Source organism: Rhinolophus sinicus, chromosome 14 (assembly GCF_057876585.1).
Source record: "Rhinolophus sinicus isolate RSI-liver-muscle chromosome 14, RSI-T2T, whole genome shotgun sequence".
NCBI lineage: Eukaryota > Metazoa > Chordata > Mammalia > Chiroptera > Rhinolophidae > Rhinolophus > Rhinolophus sinicus.
The window spans coordinates 119,091,570-119,112,688 of NC_142514.1; the positions used below are offsets into that span (position 1 = coordinate 119,091,570).

At 34.9% G+C, this 21,119-nt stretch overlaps 1 protein-coding gene across 2 annotated transcripts in view; it reads right to left on the reverse strand.

The window, feature by feature from the left end:
• CNTN5 (contactin 5) overlaps positions 1-21,119 on the reverse strand; it is a 1,286,475-nt gene that overhangs the window by 514,913 nt on the left and 750,443 nt on the right. For both annotated transcript variants that reach the window (XM_088791491.1, XM_019741696.3), the window contains one exon: positions 310-531. In XM_088791491.1, coding sequence (XP_088647617.1) covers positions 310-531 — 222 coding nt within the window. The remainder of the gene's footprint in view (positions 1-309; positions 532-21,119) is intronic.

Below are 21,119 nucleotides of genomic sequence, written 5' to 3' on the forward strand. Positions count from 1 at the left end.
AAAGAATGGGAGCCATTCTTTCAAATGTAATCAAGAAAAAGAGGACTCCCTTTCAGTCTCTACAGGAAAATAACAACCAAACTTTGAGAAATACCAATTAGTAAACACAGATGACCTAATCACATTGGCCAAACTCTTTCTCAATGTTTTCCATTTCCCCAGATCTTAAAACTCACACATTGTCTTTTACAGAGAAGTTAAGTTTAACTTCTCCATTACTGTGAGTCTTGACCCCTATTGCAATACTCTTGAATAAAGTCTTCCTTGCCTGTTTAACTCCAGCAGGCATAATTTTCCTCTGACACTTACCGTCTTGTTTGAAGGCATCTGAAGAATGATACAGATTGATGGGGGAGTAATAATGTTGAGCCGCTCCTCGCCAGTTCGGTGAAGAAACACTCAATGTTCCTAATGAAGGACTGCTGTATCGTGGTCTGGCCTTTGAACCAAAGAGGGATGAAGATGAACTCTTCTTAATTCTTAGCAAAGCAGCATATGAAGTAGGGAGACCAGGAAGAGCTCCAGAATATTCTGTAAAAGAAAAGCAATAATAAAAGTGAATTCTAGTTCCAGTCAAGAGGGTGGTGTAAGTAAACACAGTGCTTGCCTTCTCCTCTGACCAAATTAAAATTACAGCTAAATTATAGAACAATTAACAAGGAGAACCATCTGAAGACTAACTGAACAGAAGTCCTATCATTAAAGAAATAAAGAAAAAGACACATCAAGACTGGTAGGAGGGGCAGAAATGTGAAATGGGCTGGCTTTACACCTGCATGTAGTAGTCAAGAATTGGGAGGTATATCTCAGCTGCAGATGTCTCCCCTGAAGAGTAATGGGTCCCAGTCCCACAATGGGCTCCTCAGCCCAAAACACCAATCCCAGGGATGAGCCCCCACACCTGGCTGTGAAAGTCAGTGGAGATTCCATCCATCTGGGTGAAACAGAAGGCAGCTAGAAACCCAGGTGTCCTCTTAAAGGGCCTGTGCTCAGACTCTCACATCCAGGCACTCACCTTGGGCTCTAGGTAGAGGAACTGTGGCTCATGAGGTGCCAGAGACATACAGGGAGAGATTCAGTTGTTTGGCTTCAGGGCAAAAGCTAAAGGGAAAGCTGCCTTTGTCCCTGTGTTGAGCACTGCTCCCATACAGCTGGTAGGCAGGAACCATCTTTTCTGTGTCAAGCCCTCTTCCGATACAGCAAAATCTGAATTTTCATTGGCCTGGTGAGCTCTGCTCACTCTACCCTGGTGACTCCTTGGGACTCTGCCTCACCCAATTTGTACAACACCACAGATGCTTTCTGCAGTTGGCAGACAGTAAGTGTGTGCCCTTGCTCCAGTCTTTTTTTGACAACTCTTTGATGTATGTGGGCCCCAGATAGGTGGCGGTTTGCCTTGATGTGTTCTAAGACATTTGCAGAGTGGACCCAGGCTCAGAACTGGGGTCAAATCTGAATCTGCATTAACCTATTTAACACCACTTCCTACACAGCCAAATCTGAATTTTCATTGGCGTGGTGAGTTCTGCTCTCTCTACCCTGGTGACTCACTGAGACCCGGCCCCATCCAACTCCCATACCACCTGAGGCTCTTTCATTGGCTGAACCTTATGGACAGGCAATATATGGTGGCAGACCTCAGGGTGCCCTGGGATTTTTGCAGAACTGTCACAGGCCTGGTACTGGAGACAGCTGGCCTTGGATTACAGCGTGACCTCTCCCATTCACCTCTAGATCCAGCACATACAGTGATCAACCATGGATCACTTTGGCACATATGGATGAAATTCATCCTATCAGGTAGCCATAGGCTAGTCACAGGCAGTGGCTGACATTAGCCTGCTCAGTAGTCCCTTGCCAAAGGCCCCAGAACCAGAACACCCAGTGGCCAGCTTCAAACTACAAAATAATACCACCCAATTAGCTCCCAAAGTGGCACACTAAAGAGAAGTCTTGGTAGGCACCAGATCTCACTGGGGTAAATCCTGTTCTGTGGGGTCAGTCCCCACACAACAGCTCATGTGCTGTGGTCCTGGATAATTCCACCCACTGACATGCCAACAGCAATCAAGACTCAGCTACAACAGGGCACACACAACCCACACAAGGGACACTGCTGGAGCATCTGGCTCAAATGACCAGGGAGACTGTGCCACTGGGCCCCAAAGGACACCTACTGCATAAGGCCACTTGGCAAGACTGGGAGACATAGGAGATCAAACTAATATATGGAAACAAACAGAGAGGCAGTCAAAATGAGGAAAAAACAAAACAAAACAAAACAAAAAATGTCCAAAATTCTGAAATGAAAGAACAGGAGAAAATCCAGAAAAAGAACTAAATGAAATGGAAGCAAGCAATTTACCAGATAAAGAGTTCAAAGCATTGGTTATAAGGATTCTTAAGGAATTTAGTGAGGCCTTTAACAAAAAGATAGCAAGCATAAAAAATGACATAGGAACCATAAGAAAGAACCCATCAGAAGTGAAGAATACAATAACTGAAATGAAGGATACATTATAAGGAATCAACAGCAGATAAGATGTAGCCGAGGATTAAATCAGTAAATTAGAAGAAAAGGTAGCTGAAAACATTCAATCAGAACAGCAAAAAGAAAAAGAATCCAAAAAATGAGGATAGTTTAAGGAACCTCAGGGACAACATTAAGCATGCCAATGTTTACATCATAGGGGTACCAGAAGGAGAAGAGAGAGAACAAGGGTTTGAGAACCTATTTGAAGAAATAAGGATTGAAAACCTCCATAACCTAACAAAAGAAATACACATACAAGCCCAGGAAGCAAAGATGAACCTAAAGAGGCCCATAGGAAAAAACATCACAATTCAAATGCCAAAGGCTAAAGACAAAGGGAAACTCTTAAAAGCAGCAAGAGAAAGGCAGTTAGCTATCTACAAGGGATCTCCTATAAGACTGTCATCTGAATTCTCAACAGAAACTTTGCAGACCAGAAGGGATTAGCATGAAATATTCAAAGTGATGAAAAGCAAGCACCTACAATCATGGCCACTCCACCCAGCAAGGCTATCACTTAAAGTTGAAGGAGAGAGAGATAAAGAGCTACCCAGATAAGGAAAAGCTAAAGGAAGAATATACAGAGGCTATATTTAATTTTTCTCTTGAATTATATTACAACATGTAAGACATAGTAGTCATCTAATATTTTTGATGCCATCATTAAAATTTAATGGGAGATGTTATTAGGTCGGTGCAAAAGTAATTGTCATTTTTGCATTTGTTTTTAACCTTTTAAACTGCAACTACTTTTACATGAACCTAATATTTGTACCTTGAATCATTCTACAAATATGAATATGAGGAAACTTTGAAATATGCAATAAAATATTTACACAAATATAAAACGTATATTCTGAGGAGACTGTTTTATTTTTTTCCTATGAAAATTATTTTTTCTGAAGACATGTTGAAAACCTCCCCCGGATCTGCAACCAAATGCAAATTACAGTGAAAGTGGACAAACAACAAAATGTTACTTTTATATTTAAAAATATTTTCTAGAAATTCAGTCTTGTTATAAAGTTGATGTTCTGCAAGACAGACAGAAAGAAAAAAGATGAAAGTAGAAAGGAAAGGAAAAGAAAGGAAAGGAAAGGAAAGGAAAGGAAAGGAAAGGAAAGGAAAGGAAAGGAAAGGAAAGGAAGGGAAAAGCAGAAGAAAGAAGGAAAAATGAAAGAAAAAAAGAAGGAAGGAAGGAAGGAAGGAAAATTTCAAAGGTTATTTTTATTTTCTTTGTCAGGAATACTTGGGAATTAACTTTTTTGTTTGCCTTAATATTAAAACAGTTTGGTTCCTTTTTTATGATTTAAAAATGGGAAAAAGAAAAAAAACAACAACATTTTTAATTACATTTTATAAGTATACAGAGGGTGCCAGAAGAATGTATGCACATTTGAAGAAAGGAAAAAACTGTATTAAAATTGTAATACTCAACATATACCGATAACAAAAGATGAATGCAAGTCATGTGTATACATGTTTTTGGCACCCCTGGTAGAGTTGATCTTTGTCATCTAAAATTTATCATGTAGTAGAAATGCATCTAATGTAACATATGTAGTTTGACTAGACTGTAAATTGTGACTGATGTTCTTTAAAAGTAGTCAAATCACTATGGAATGTAACATTTTTTAGATGAATTCGTTTTGTAGATTTTCTTATATAATCTAATAGTACAAGTGGGGATACTATTATGAAATTCTTTTATCGATTACTGAGAAATGTAATGCCACATTTTGCTTGAATTCCCAAGATTTTTCATTATAAAACATATGTACCCAAAGTAGATTGTACTAACCCTCCTTTATGTCTACAAATTAAAGTCATGTTAGCATATAGATCAAATGTTTAAGAAATACAAACTATGATGAATTCTCAAGAAAAATTTGGAATTGGAATTTTTTTCTAGGTCTAATATCAATTGAATCTTGAAAATAATTTCAAGAATCAGATATTTTTGTTCAAGGCATCTGACATTTGAACTTAATTTTAGGTAGAAAATAATTTATCTTTGTAAGTAAGCTTTCTCATAATTATTTAGAATCATACTGATATTATGGAATATAAGAGCATTTCTGTGATTTAAAAATAACACTTTAGGTGTTAAGCATGAAATTAATTCTGTTCTGTGAAATTATAAATATTTTTCTGAAATTCGAAAAGTGTATTTTTAGGTGTTCTCCACATTTAAAATGAGCATAATATGTTTCGTCTAAGCCTATTAGGAGCTGTTACGAGATTCATGTCTTCGAATTCAACCACAAGTTTGGTGACTGTGGATCAATTTTAACTGAAAATAGCTAACATCTCCTGGGTAAAGTGTATGAGAACAGATTATGGATAGACGTAAAATCTCCTTTAAAACCTGGAATTAAATGCAAGTTTTGGCACCTAGAGGTATAATGTAATGAAGAGAGAATGAATTTTCCTTTAAGGTAGTTTGTAGTTGTAGTCTCTGAACCTATTCATTTCTCAGCACAACCTTGTTTTCAGCTGCCTACCCTGCTCATATACAAAAAGAAAAACTGTCCCATGTTAGGGTAAAAAATTCAAATGGAGTATGAGAATGTGGTTTATAGTTCTTAAAGCCAGATAAGGATAATCAGTGAAAAACTAGAAGGACTATAAGGACATTCAAAAAGCCAGGATCATCATTGTGATATACAAAATACATACACATACTGTCCAAGTGGTACAGTCATTGACTTATGCCACTCTATATAGACAGAGATGAGCCAAATGCTGGTTTGGCTCTGTGCGCCACAGCACAGTTTCATTTGTTATGTAATCAGTTGCCTCTATTGCAGTGGAGATTCCTTTTGCATCAATTAAAGTGAACCCCAAAGCTGTTACTAGAAATCTGACAATGCATGAATTTGTTTATATCTTCCACAACCGTCTTATCAGAACTTAGTAGGCGCTACATGCTAAGGATACAAAGGTGAACAAGATACTGCACTAACCTTCAAGAAACTAATGATCTTGTGGAAAATGATCTAGTGGAGGGAGGTGAGAGGAGAGATAAGGCTGTGTAAGTAAGCAAGAGACCAATGATGAAATTCCTAATACATCGTGTTAAAATACTATGACTTTGAAAGGAGAGCAATATGTTTTAGAAAGATCACTCTGGCTGCAGTGCCATTTGGAACAAGACAAAGGAAAACAATGACTACTCAAGAGCCTAAAGCTGTAATAAAAGCACAGGTTAGTCAGGAATAAGGAGATGGTCATCTATATTGGAATAAAATTAGCAAGACTACTAATTGATTAGATTAGATGCAAGAAAGGGCAAGTGAGAAACTGAGAATGATCTGTGCTACTAGAAGACAGATAAGAAGGCAGGTAAAGGCAAGTGCTTGAGGTGAAAGCTCATTAATTCAGCTTTGGGAAGGTGGAGAGCGTGAGCTGGTTCTAGGGCATCCATGTTGCTTATAAGATTCTGTAAACATAAGGGAGATGCAGGCTCATGAGAGATTATTAAATAGTAATCAAATAGGTGGTTATTAACTCTATTAGAATTGATGAGTTTGCTAAGGAAATACAGAAAATGAGGCATAGAGTGTTGAAAATAGAACCTGAGGACCACCAACATGTAAGAGAAAAGCAAATGTAGTGGAAAGTGGAAAGGAAAGAGGAAATGTATGAAAATGGGATACCACTAAAGGGAAGGAAAGAGAGTCAATCCATGCAGACAAGAGAGCAGCTGACAGTGTCCACAGTGGTTACAGAGAGGCCAGCCCTGCAGACAGTGGCTGCCCAGCAGTATCAAAGCTGGCTGAGTGCTCCACATTCAGTGAACGGTGGATGTGAAAGTGGGGTCAGAGCCAGGAGGGGAAAAGGACTTTCCAAGCTCTGAAACAAGTCTGGAACCCTTAAATTGTCAATTACATTGCATTAGACCTATGGACTCTGACCTCAGCCTACAGCCTCCATCAGTTCCTGATCCAGTACAATCTCTCTCTCTCTCTCTCTCTCTCTCTTCCATTTTTAACTCTTCTATCTGATGGCCTCCTAGCTGCTCAAGCCCTTTTTCTGACATCTCTACTTTTCCTACACCTCAATCCTAGTTCTGGGAGAGCCTCAGCTCTGGACAATGGATATATTAGCGTAAATAAATGGGAAAATGGTATTTCAGTTATAGGATGCTGTTGAACCCCCAACTTTGAGAGACTAAATTTACACATGCAGGCCTCTGTTGAGGATGAAAAACACAGCACTCTCGTCCTAATTTTAAATTCAAGCGTTTGCATTTCTGTCCATCTCATCTTATTACTTCACCTCTTTCTCTCTAGGATCTCAACCCCCTTCATGACTTATACGCTACTGGTATTAATACTCTTTACTTGTCCTGCACCTCTCTCATTTTCTCAATTCCCTCCCTATCCAGTTTAGGGTTTGTGGTCATTAATTTGCTTACTCCCTTCAATGTACTTTCAAACATACTATCCTTACCTTTTATTGTTTTCACAGACAAAACTCCCTGTCTAGTTTAAATCCAACTATCGACATACTCTGTTCCTGAATGCATCTGGAGAAGAGCACAAAATCATCCTTAACGGTCTCAGTTCATGATATTCACCACAAGTGAGATTTTCAAGCTTCCTGGTAATACTATCACATTTCCCTACTCCATTTACTATCCCACCCTGCTGAAAAATAAGTTACATCTTATCCTCTGTCCTCAAGCTCCAGACCTTCTTGGCATTCCTATGTCATTGACAAAATAAAAGCCATTCAAAGAGAGGGTCCCTTACATGCTCCCACCACCTGTATATACACTCATATATTCTGCCTTGCTTTCACTGATATGCTGTGAATATATTGTCGGTGCATCTCTTAAAGGCCAACTTCCCAGCTGTGTGCATTGAATCCAATTACTTCCCGTCTTGACTGTTCAAGGACATCTTTCTAGAAAATCCCCTTTATCTCTATCAGCATCAATTTTTGTCTCCCTGTTAGATCATTCCCATAACTATAAAAAAATACATCTAAGCTTTAAAAAAATAGCTATCTTTACCTCCCCATTCCTTTCACTTATTTTCCTTCACAGCACGACTTCTTGAAAAGAACTGTTGATGGTCTCTGTGTTCAATTCCTCTTCTCCCTTTCTTCCTTGAGCCTATTCCAAGCAGTCTTGCTTATACAATTCTACCATAATGACTCTCTTCACGGTTAACAATAACTAGGTGATTGCTAAATCTAAGGATCAATTTATACTGTAATAGACCTATTAGGAGTATTCAACAGGGTTTACCATTCCTTTTTACTTTAAACATTTCTTCATGTGATTCCAGGATACTACAATCTCATGTTTTTATTTCTATTTCACTGGTTAATACTTATTTCCTTTGCCTGTTATTCTTTGTCTCCTTAACTTCCAAATGTTGGTATATTCTAGAAAAAAAATCTTTTCCATTTAAACTATCCCTTAAATGATCCTATTCATGGACGTCAGCTCCCTCTGGGACGTAGTCCACCTTTACTCTAGTCTCAGTTACCTGTAGCCAGCTCTCAATCTTTGATATTCCACTATTTACCTCTGCTCATTCTAACTCCTACTTTTAGTTCACAACTCTTTTTGGGTTCTGCGTCAGCCCTTAAAAAATTCTGATTCTGTCACTGAAAACCATCTTTCGAGATAGATCATTTGGTAAATCTATTTCAGGATTCAGAACCTGTTTCAGGTCACGCTTCAAGGGCTGTCATTTACTAGGTAAGAAAAGGAGGCCACGCTGGGTCCAAATTCTGCACACAGGATTTCAAAGAGGCTCAGTAATAAAAAATGGGAAGCAACACTAATGGGTTCTAAATGGATTCCTTCACACATAACTCTTGGTCTTTTTCAGCAAACACAAACATCATTGCTTTCCAAATTCACTCCTTCTTATTCAGCATTCATTAGCTTTTTTCAAAAAACTCTCTTTGGAATTTTTACAACCTATTAGGAAATGTGGATACAGTTGTGACTAGTCACAAATGGCTCCTGTCTTCAGGAAATTTACAATCTGGGAGTATTGGTAGAAGATTACAAATTGGTAAAGTGTTAGTAGAGAAACATTAAATAAACAAACAAAATTATTCTAAAAACATAAACTAATAACTATGATACATATAATGAAGTAAAAAGAAAACAGAGTGCATTGAGAGAAAACTTGCCAACACTTGTTTTCTTTTTTTTTTTGCTTTGCTGCCATGATGATTCAGTTCCTTGGAACAAAACTCTTCTCATGGCTCTGCTGCATACATCCTTTACACTTTGGCCACTCATTTTATTGATTGAGAATTTTGGATGAGAGCAGCTCTGTCAGTAAACCTCTTTGCAATATCAGCTCCAAAGTTAGGTAGCCTGGATTTAAATCTGGATTCTACTTCATAGCAGCTCTGTGACTTTGAGCAATATATGTATAGCTCTGTGGCTCAGTTTCTTTACACTTACAATGGGGATAACAATACTATTTCCTTAATAGGTTGTCATAGAGATCAAACAAATCAATACACATAAAGCACTTAAAACTATGTCTGGTTTATAGTAAGAACTCAATAAATGGTAACTATTTTTAGTTACTTTTTATTATCTGCACTTTAGTTACTAGTTTGTACTAATTGAATACTGGGACATAATTGAATACTGGGCTTATGCCTTCTACATTGACTGGGTTACAAAATACAAACATAAATACCAAATTTTAATACTTATTTTACTCTGAGGAATTAAAAGAGTGGAAAATGAAAGGGCAGTTGTTAAGATATTTATTTTTCTAACAGGTGTACTCCCATGAGTGAATTAGAAAAAAAATTTGGCCACCGATGGAAATTATTGAGCTACAAAAAAATCCAATGACTATATATTCTTGTGTTTCTGTTGGCTAAAGCAAGACCACCCCATTTTTTCTCCACATTCCTGCACAGGGTTTGGAAGGAAAAGTGACTCATAACTCTTTTTCAGAGAAATCTTCATTAGTTGCTCCAACTTTTAATGAATATCTATGCTGAAGATGTCAGCAGAATCTAGTTATACGTTAATCATTTTTTCTTCTATTTTCCCACTTCTCATAGATCAGACCTTAGGGAACACGCATTACAGTTATTTCTAAAGTGGTCTAGAGATTTGGTGATAAAACTCAATTAACCTGGTGCTCTCACACCATGAAATTCCAGCTGGAGGTTGGGTAGGAGTAAATATTAATGCCTTCATTAAATATTTCCTAATCAAATGACCCTGGGAACACTGAACTATATTATTTAATAAAATTGCAGTCTATTAAGTCAGAATGACATTGCCACCCCTTGCAGTTTGGGAACTAATAACATTGCCTTTTTATTACTTAAAAGTTTGCTTTATAGATATAACATTGCCATTAAATGTAAATAATATTCATGACACAATGGATTAGAATAGAATTAGAATTTCTTATGGCAATGTTTATGAATCAATAAAGATAAAAATGTCATTATAATAATGGATACATTTAAAAATATTTAATCCCTTACCATATTTAAAATTTCCTGAATTTTCTGATACCAAGTAAACTTCTGATTTTCACCTTTGTTCCTAAGTGTGAAAAACATGAGTTTACAAGCAACTTTAAAATTATTAAAATAGTAACCATAATACTAGAACATCACTACTGGATTCTGTATCTGATTTTTTTCTTTCAATTTACCACACGACGTAGTTAATTTTTACAGCCAAAGAAGTATAAGCGACATCAAAACTCATGAAATGACAGGTCTTTGTATAAATTCAGTTATTCTCTATAGTTCTAGTTTGATTTTAAATATTTATTTAAGGTCTTATATAAAAATAAATATAAGCTCTGGCACCAACTGATATGTGATGCTCTGAAGAATATTAATGTTAATCACTGACTCATAAGTCAGGGGAGCAAATGAGGCACCGTATATTGATGACACAGTGTACAGAAAGAGCAGAAGTCATACAATATCCAAACCCGCAGTGTGACCTAATTTGGCATCAAAGTCAGCATAAAGAAATTTGATATCTGACCTTTTTCAGGGTAATTGCTAAGGCTGTTCTCTCTTTGATGAGAATTAATGTTAACTGTGCAACTTTAGCCTGCTACTGTTTTATGAAGCTTGCAAGGATGGATGTAACACCTCAGCAAAGCCAGTCGTGTGAAGCATATTTAGAAATGGTAAATAATTTATAAATAATGTGCATCATTTCAAGTTGGCTGTCTGCATCTATGGCAGAGGAGAGTTTGAAATAACCCAAGTCAGATGTACTCTATGTCTCAACTCAGCACTTTCTTCAAGAAATGTGTTATGTGTAAACTTTATAGTGTTTTAGCTGCGGGAGCAGGAAAGGATGTGCAGAGGGTAACAGTCACCATTTTTTAAGCACCAAAATCAGACATTTAAATGGTAGCACTTCTAAAATATAAGAAAACTTCTTAACAGCACTGCATTTCTAGTGTTCTTTGCATAAGATTGAAAAATAGACATACTCACAGGGTAGAAAACAACAAAAAACAACACAGATCTAAGTTATTTCTACCATCCCTTTTCAGGTATACTGTTTACCTCTGAAGTCATAATGATTTACAATTTGGAGTACTATATGTTCTTTTCCAAATAGTTAATGCTCAGCTATATGCATAGATATATAATGGGAGTTATTACACCTTAATCTGGGTATTACATACGCTTTTATTGCTGAGAGAGAGAGAGAGAGAGAGAGAGAGAGAGAGAGAGAGAGAGAGAGAGAGAGAGAGATTCTCACAGTTCTTCTATTTTGTATATATTTTTTTACTATTATTGAGTTTTAAAAATCTATAGTATTTAGATGATATCTCTTTAAATACTAAGAGCATAAAGTGTGATTGCATTAAATTGATATTTCCATCATAATATGAATATTGTTTTCTAATCACTGAGGAAATTAGTAAGGGCAGGAGCTAGTTGTGAAACATAACCAAATTAATTTAGTGATTAAAGAATCCCCTCTTGTTTTGGATAATTAAAGGTTCAGTGAAGTTTTAACTCTGTAATGATTATACTAGCTTTTATCTTCCCAGTTTCTGTTAATTTAAAATAGATCAGATAGTATTTGATAATAAGTCAAATAAAGCTGATACTGTTTAGCAATAAATGTTGTGATTAAGCAATAATTTAACACAATGTCTTTCCCCTCAATTTTAGAAAAGATTCTACAGGAAAGTTATGCTTTCTTTACATACAGTGATATAAAAAAATAAACATGTATGTTTCATAATGTCCAGTGTTTCCTATGGTGCAGTATTGTCCCTAGAATCTATAAAATGTGGATGCATTCAGCCCATTGTGGACCTATGAATGGAATTCAAGATGAACCACTATATTTATCAAATATTAGGTAGCTAAGAATAAACTTTAAATGTGTGGGTTTCATAGACACTAATGAACACAGGATTTAACATTTATTAAATATACATAAAATGATCAACCATTATGTATCCCAAATTGAAAAGTAACCATGGAATACAAAAAACAATAAAACATAAAATCTTTGCCTTCAAAGAGTTTGTATAAATCAAGGGCAGAATAACATAAACTTCAGGGAAACCACTTTATAATCATGGAATTTGAACAAAACTCAGTATGATTCTAATAGCCACTCATATAAAAAGTAAGTGATGGTTTTAGAAAAAAGGTCTTCATGGGGCTTAGTTCTTTTCAAATAGGGGACATGTAAGAAGTGATATTTACACTTGCAGAGGCTGAAGCCATATAACAGTACGAGTGCAGAATGCCACACTCCCCAATTAAGACAATAAAGGTTTCTCTCAGGAAGTGTGGAATCCTCACTCCACATGGGAACTAGTTTGTGTAAGGGTGAAACTCAGGGAATCAATAACGTAGTTAGACTTAGCTAGTTTGCAGTTTAACTTACCACATAGCTTGCTATCTAGCTCCCTGTAATTAGACTTAGTTTGTTTACAGTTTGATCCATCCTGATATTCAGCTATTTCTTCTGTTTCTCCCCCCACTGCTTAACTTAAGAACTCGATTTTATTCCCTTTCTCAAGGCTACCCATACCTCCTGAATCCATTTAATTAACCAAATCCTAACCTGAAAAGAGCAATTTCTTAATCCTCAGGAGCCTGCAAACTGGAATCCAATTTACAACTTCTTGCAGTTTTTTGCTGGTGACACATAGTCCCGGGTATCAATGGCCGAGTCTGAGTCCAGAGTCCATAGGTAACATTATCTTCAAACATACCAGACCCCAGGAAGTGATGTCGCCCTGAGACCTGCCTGACTGACTCCCCCGTACCAATATAAGAAAAAGCTAACCTGAAGTCAGGTGCAGCTGTCTACCAGACTCTACCCTGGCAAAGGAGCCTGACAGTATTTCTCTTACCCCTGTGTCTTGGTAGCTGTCCCTATCAGACTTGGCCCCCCCCCACAGCCTCCTCCTGCCGGTGTTTCTTTCCTCATTGCCCTCTGCAGCTGTCATCTTTGGACACTGCCATGGGCATTTTCCCTCTGCCCTAGCTTTAATAAAACTTTCTCGCTCCCCCATGTTGTAGAGTTTGTGAATGCTTTCACCATTTGTGAATGACCAGGGGTTAATTTTATGCCAGAACAGTTTGGGCACATATGTGTCTCTGTTAGAAAGTTGGTAGAATCTAAGGAAGCTACACCTTACCACTTGGGTGGGTGCATTAGCACCTGCTTTATGTAGTTGCTCAGAGGAAATCAATGTTCTTATATTTTACCATTAAAGAAATCCCCATGTTCATTTTCATTAGCTGTTTGCTGCTGTCTTTGCTGTGATTACAGTCTCATTGTGATGCCCAAGCCACAAACCATAGTATTAAAAGGGAGAGTAAAATAGGTGCCTAATAGGATTAGTGTTCAAACTATGTAGGAACATCTAGAAAGAAGCATTTGATACCAATAGAGAAAGGTCTTAGAGCTAGAGATGGAATCTGAATTGAGCTGTGGTCATATCTCACAAATGGAAAATAAGCATTTAAAAATATGAATATGACTTCTATTTTGCTACTTAGCACATGAAAAAGTTGCTTAGAAATCCCTTCAAGGGGCATTAGTTATTCGAGTCCCCAAATGGCCTCATTATAAAGCAATTTTTCATCAAAAGCAGTCCCACAGCTTTGACCCTAGTAATTGTATACTAGCGAGGCACACACTGGAATGAATTGGAAACTGCAACTAATAGCAATTTCTTCAAAGACATCAAAAGATCATTTCTCAATGACATTTTAGCAAAGTTAGGTGAATTCTCATTTCAAAGCAGAAATACCTGGAAATCATTTAAATTCATTCATCTGCTATGGTTTTGGTATTCTGATAACCTGATAGCTAATTTGGTAACTAATTTGATAGCTAATTTGATAACTGATAGCCTAAACTGATAGCTAATTTGGTCGTTATTTCATTCAATAATGATAAAGACATCAAACAGGCTAAAATGTTGCAGGCTGATTCAGTGTCACTCTCTCTGTCAGCGCCTCCTCAGCTGCCTCATCTGTGGCACTTGCTCAATATTTAACAAACTCTGTTTCCAGAGAGCAACTCCCAACTCTGGTCTGGAACTGTTATTTCCTGATACTTACAGATCACAAACTCTACTACTTTCCAACTCAAAAGTCTTACTTACACATGAAATAAATTTCAAAGAAATAGGTATCTGGTACCTGCCTCAATTTGTGAGAGTGGTTATCTCAGCTGCCATTTAATCTTTTTGGTATTGCCTACAGGTTTAGAATGGTCATTATCTTAATCTTTCCCCTTATGGAATAAATTATGGGGTTCAGATTCAAAAGGCATAATGGTAACTTACGTTTCCCATGACTTTAAATTTTAAACCTTCTAATTAAAAGAGAAATACCTTCTAATTAAAAGAGAAATACACGGGCCAGTCGAGTGGCTCAGGCAGTTGGAGCTCCGTGCTCCTAACTCCAAAGGCTGGCGGTTCGATTCCCACATGGGCCAGGTTGAGAGCCCTCAACCACAAGGTTGCTGGTTCGATTCCTCGACTCCCGCAAGGGATGGTGGGCTGCACCCCCTGCAACTAACAACAGCAACTGGACCTGGAGCTGAGCTGTGCCCTCCACAACTAAGATTGAAAGGACAACAACTTGACTTGGAAAAAGTCCTGAAAGTATACACAGTTTCCCAATAAAGTCATGTTCCCCTTCCCCAATAAAATCTTAATTAATAAATAAATAAATATAAAAAAATAAAAAAGAAATACATGCTCACTGTAGAATAAAAACCAACTCTGATTTTGCTATCCAGTAGTGCCTTTTGCAAAAACCAAACTCTGATATTTTTTCATTTGATTTATAGACATACATACCAACAGATATTTTGGTTTGTTTTTAAGGAAACTGGGATTAGTTTATACATATAATCATCTAGTTTTTATTTAATATTATATTGTGAATATTGAATCCTTTCATAAATGTTCTTCAAAAGCATTTTATTGATAACATGCCAATGATGTGTTTGTTATAATTTTTTTAATCATGTCCCTGTGATCAGATTAATTTATCTGTCACATATAATGCTGCAGGAATATCCTTATACATAAATCTTTGTATGACTAATAATTTCCATAGAAGAGCATCATAGAAGTGGAATTTTTAACTATGAAATAGGTCTTGCTAAAATTTCTTTTCTAGGAATTTTGACCTAATTATACTCCTGCTAGCATCATGAGTAATCATTGTTAACATTATAATATCAATTATTGTTTAGATTTGCATTTTGATTATCAGCCATATATAGTTCATTTCTCACATATTCATATTTTCTCATTGAGTTATATAAAAAATAGTTATCCTTGTTTTCTACTGAGTTTTCTTCTTCTTGATTCTTAAAAACACTATGTACACTATGACCATCAATAATTCCATTTACCGTAGTGTGAATTTTAGTTTGATGTTAGCATACTATAGGAAGAAGATTTACATTTTTATGTAGGTAAGTTTATTGATCATTTTCTTTATGATTTTCTTTACTTATATATTTATTTTGCCTTTTAAATTTCATTTTGAATTTATTCATGATTTTTAAGACTCCAGATTTACAAATATGAGTCAAATTGATGTTAAAAGCAATACATGTATTTACTTCTCTCTGTGTCATTTTCAAATGCTAACTTAAAAGGGAATTCACATTAGCCTAAGATGATTTATTTATTTTCTTTTCCCCAGGGAAAAGGGACAAAGAGTTTTTGAATACTATTTTAAAGTTAAAAATATTTTTAGAATATATAAGAGGTGGTATCAACTTTTAAAAATTTTTATGTCAGGTACAAAATTGCCTGAGGTTAAGAGGATTGATTTGCTATGAAAGGGAGAAATCAGTAAATATTTAATTCAAATTAATAAGGAATGAATTTAAGCCAACCCACCGGCCAAAAAATACTATTTAAACTGCACTGTCTAAAATAAGAGGAGACTTTCAAGACTAGTGTGGATCCATATGGTCCTACATTAAAGGCAAACCTACTTTACAAAACAGTGCTTGGAAGTCTGTATTATTAGTGGCATTTTACATGCTGTCAAGATATTTCTTTTTAAAATTTTATTTGAGATTGTCACTAAGGCGACTTAACACATTAGTGCTGAATACACTTTATTGTGGCTACAAGTTTTAATTTCATGACAATGCAAAAAATTGGACTTTTTAAGGGGCATTTTTCTTCTTCTTTTCTTAAATGATAGTTGGTCAGTGGCTAAGTTTCAATGACATTTATCAGCTACCTAATTAAAATGTAGACACTTTTATAATAATTGCAAATGTGACCTTCATTTGTGTATTTTTGCTAGCTAGCATGTTTAGCCAAATGTCACAGAGAACCCTAATCCATTCTTTCCCATAATGTTTAATTATATCATATTGAAAATGTTCATTCTTCAGTTACCATGGTTTATGAAATCACACTGCTTCTGTGGAGAGTAGGTGGCTGTAGTTCCAATACCATAATGAGCAGTGATTGTAAGGCCATGTCTACCAGCTGCCAAATCAACTAGCTAAAAAGTGAAAATTCATTCAATTAACAATTTGGTTTGCTTTCATGACGGCAAACAATAGCTTTGATTTGTTTTCCTCTGTACAAATAAGGAATTCATAGACATGGGCTCGACTGTTTTGGCTTTCTTTAAAAATAGCCCAATTAGATATAAACATCTTTATATTTAATTGCCTGGGTGAAATCTCCTGGATGTTCCACAGATATTTACAGCTTTAACACAATCTCCATACTTTCAAATTCTACCTTCTCCATATCCATAAGCACTGCTCGCATTAACTGTCTCTTCTAAATTCTCCCCAGGTCCTTTCAGTCTATGCTCCACAATTTCATTGAAGTAATATTTCTAACATGGAAATCTGATCATGGTATATGCATGCCCAAAATACTGCAATCTTAAAATCTTCATAGCAAAGCAAACTTATCTTCTGAAAGACAAGGCCCTTCTTATGTATTTGTCAAAATTCATATCTTTTCTTTCATTCTTCCGTCACTCAAATTTTAATCAATCAATAATGAATTACCTACATTTGTTCAATGAATCAGGCCATGTTTCCTAGTCAACCTTTGTACTTAGTATTTCCCTAATGCTGTTATGTGTTGATTATGAAGCACTGGATATGTTATAAAAATTTAATTTGGGGGATGTTCTATTTATATATAACTAATCACTGTTATTTATAGAACTAAAGATTCATAAACTATTTTAGCTTTGTTTATGAAATTACAATTCAAATATAGAATCAAACAAATTTACTACATAAATGAAATTTTTATTATATTCTTTAAACTTAGTTTAGTCCTCCCATATTAAGAGATTTAGCTATATTAATTAACATTGTGGGGTTGATGTAAAGACATTTATTCTCTTGAAAAATCTTTGTGTGTAGTTTTAAGATTATAAGTAAAAATTAAATCTATCATAATATCAAAGTGTATGCTCTACTAAGATTTTTTAGTACCTTAAAAAGTGTCTCCTAGGGATCTAATGTTCAACATGATGACTATAATTAATGCTGCTGTGTGATATATAGAAAAGTTGTTAAGGGAGTAAATATTAAGAGTAAATATGAAGAGGAGAAAATATTTTTGTCCTTTTTTCTTTCTTTTCTTTTTATTGTATCTATATGAGAAGACAGAGGGTACCTGAATCTATTGTAGTAATAATTTCATAATATATGTAAATCATGCTGTACACTTTACACCTATACAGTGATGTATACCAATTATTTCTCAATAAAACTGGGGAAAATAGTTGTCTTAATATCATATTAATGTTTGGATTAACCCATAAAATTGGGAGAATTGATATGTTAGGTATAATTTTAGAGTTTGGTATATTTTCAAAAATAGTAAAATAGTTTAACAAACGTTTCTTCAGATAAGCTGCTCTATTCCCAAATATCACACTATTGCTTAGTAAAACAGCTGAACCAAGTTTAAGATTTTCACTAGAAATATCTTTATATTTAATCTTTGATATTTTGCAAACTTTGACACATATTTGGTCAATTCATTTTCCTTTGGTTATTTTATTAAATACATTTTCCTAAATAAATGTATTTACCATGTTATAAACAAAATTAAACTCTCAGCTGTATTTAGTTTTGCTAATTATTCTTCTGATTCAATAAAGTGTAACTATATAGAAGCTACCAGCTTTTTGGTGATATTATAAAAGTAGGAGTTTGGCGCCATTTTTTACTCAATGTTTCTAATGTGTGCTTACAAATTTTCATGGGTGAAGGAAAAATATTTTAAACCCCAGCTCAGAGTTTACTCAGTTTCTCACCTCAAGTAAGGAAACATGTTACCTTGCAGTTGAGGAACTGTCATGGTAGGACCATATGGGTAGAAGACAATAGATTTAAGAGATAAAATTATATATATAATATAAAAATATGTATATATATAATATAAACATATATATAATGTAAAAATTATATATATGATATATATATATATATATATATATATATATATATATATATCATATATATATATAATATTTCCAACATTGAAAATATATCTTCTAAAATACATGAAGTAAAATTGTAAGAATTTCATAAAATATGCAAGAAATCTTGTGCAGTTTTGGGGAACAAATGAGGTAAGTGATGATTACCCCATTGCCCATTATTTCTACAGTAAATTATACAATACTTTATTGACAGTTTCTTTATTCATTGTGCTGCATTCTGTAATAAACATTATTGCATGTAAAAATATTTCAAAATATTTAATTTCCTACTCCTCAAAACTATTTTCCTCAAGTTCAAATCCCAATTCTGTCATTCATTACCTGCCTGATGGGGTAAATTGCTGAATTTCTCTAGTCCTCTGTTAAATCAGGATAATATTAACTACTTCACACTGGCTGTTCTGAAGATTTAGATAATATGTGTGAACTGTCAAATACATTGGTACAAAAAGGAAGTCTAAAAATTTTATTGTGATTATTTTTATTATTGTTATTAAACCTAATAGTACCACAACAACTTGAAATTAATGTTAATGTGATATACATCTACTAATTCTTCAAAGTAATGTGGATCTATTTCTTACAATTATTTTTGTTGCTTTAGAACAATAGAGATTCTTGGGTTAATTAGTTCTATTCAGGGAAGGTTAGATTTTATATCATAATGTTAAAGAAAATATTTAGAAAAAAATAAACCGCTAGATGCTGGGGATTTCTAATTGAAATTTTTAGTCAAAAAAGTGATTTAATATATACTATTCAAAGATCTCTGCTGATAAAATCTGAAATTGAGCTACCTTAATAAAAATATTCCCCACAGCTACACAGCTAAAGGAATAGTTTTCTTTTCTTTTTTTTTTTTTTTTTTAGAAGTAAAAGATGAAAAAGTACACATGACAGAATTGAATAATATTCTATCTCTATTGAGGGGAAATTTAATATGGCCAAGAGGTAGTTGAATGAAAATTTTAATAACTACATTTCCTAGTGATAGTTATCAAATGCATTTTCTCACAGGAGTCCTTAGTGGAATCTGCATAAATGATAGAGTTCTCATCTGCTGCAATAATGTAAAAAGTTGAATTAACCCCCCACAGGGACTACCACGGTGCCTTGTATGTGGTCAGTACTGAATAAGTATTGTTGAATAGAAAAGAGACTTAAAAGCTAAAAGAATGACTGATTTTCTATAATTTCTCATTACAAAAGGGTTAGTAAAAAAATGATAATTTGCTCATGAGCTATACAATGAATAAAAGAGATATTCCTAGAGCTGTACCAGAATTTATATATCAAAAAAAAAAATTCTGTCTTTTAAAGTAGTCACTTCTATTTGGCTACGGGCTCTTATTACCCAAAATAATTTTTGAAAATCCATTTTGAAATGGCCTCCACAGCCTTATGATTTTATGACTATACATTATTAAAAAACAGCTTTTTATATGCTTATAAAAAGCAGTAGAATTTGATGAGTGGACAGTATCCATTAAAGGAAAATTTCAGAGAGAAGGATATTTAGGAGAACTGATATTAGGAGAACCGAAATCAAGTTATATGAGGGGAAACTGTACAAAATTTCCATATCAGGAGATATATAAAGACAGACTGTAGTAACTGGGAGAGAGACCTAGCAGATAAAACAGGCAGAGTTATGGACTTTTTTTTGTCCTTTTGTTCTTTTGACCATGGAAATGAGATGAGCCAAGAGCACAGAGAGCGTTTAACTAAGTTATGTTAAGATTTCAGTAAAGGTTGTGTCATTTAGACACCCTTTCTTATTGCCCCAGCATTACAATTGCATTATAATAAAATAAACCATATTAAAATGAAGTAAATAGTAATTTAAATCACATCTGCATATGATCTAGTTACCTCCACAATTTGGTAAAGGTTGGAGAGAAAGTCTTTAGGAATTTAAGCCATATGGAATGAGGCCATGACTTATGTATTAAAAACTTAATTATAGGTCTGATGCATACCTTATTTGTTTTTCTACTGGGTCTGTTCAAAGTTAGTGGAGACAAATTATATACTTGTATATCTACATAATTTTGACCCTTATACATACTAGCATATTTTTCTTCTCTAAAAGAAAATAGAATTGCAAATTGTAAAACATTTTTTTTCCCTCCTCCTTCAGCTTACTAGCAATTAGAACTCCTTAATTAGAAAGGTCTATTGTATGCCATAATGTTATATTGAATCATTTCTTGGTCATTTTTCTTTTCTGGTAAAAACTACTTTCTAGATTTTCCAGTCAAGATGGCAGAGTAGGTACATGATGTGCTTGCCTCCTCTCATGACTACATCAAAATTACAATTAAACTATAGAAAAACCATCACTGAGAATTACCTGAAGTCTAGCTAAACCAAAGTCCTACAACTCAGGACATAGAGAAAACACTACCTCGAAACTGGTAAGAGAGGTGGACATATGGAATGGGTTGGTCCGACTCCCACTTGTGGTGGTAAAAATCGGGAGGGATATCTTGGCAGCAGAAGTAGCTCCCAGTGAATGGAGGGTCTCAGCCCCACACTCGGCTCCTCAGCCCATGTTTCCAGTGCTGGGAAGAGAAGTCCCCACAGCATTTGG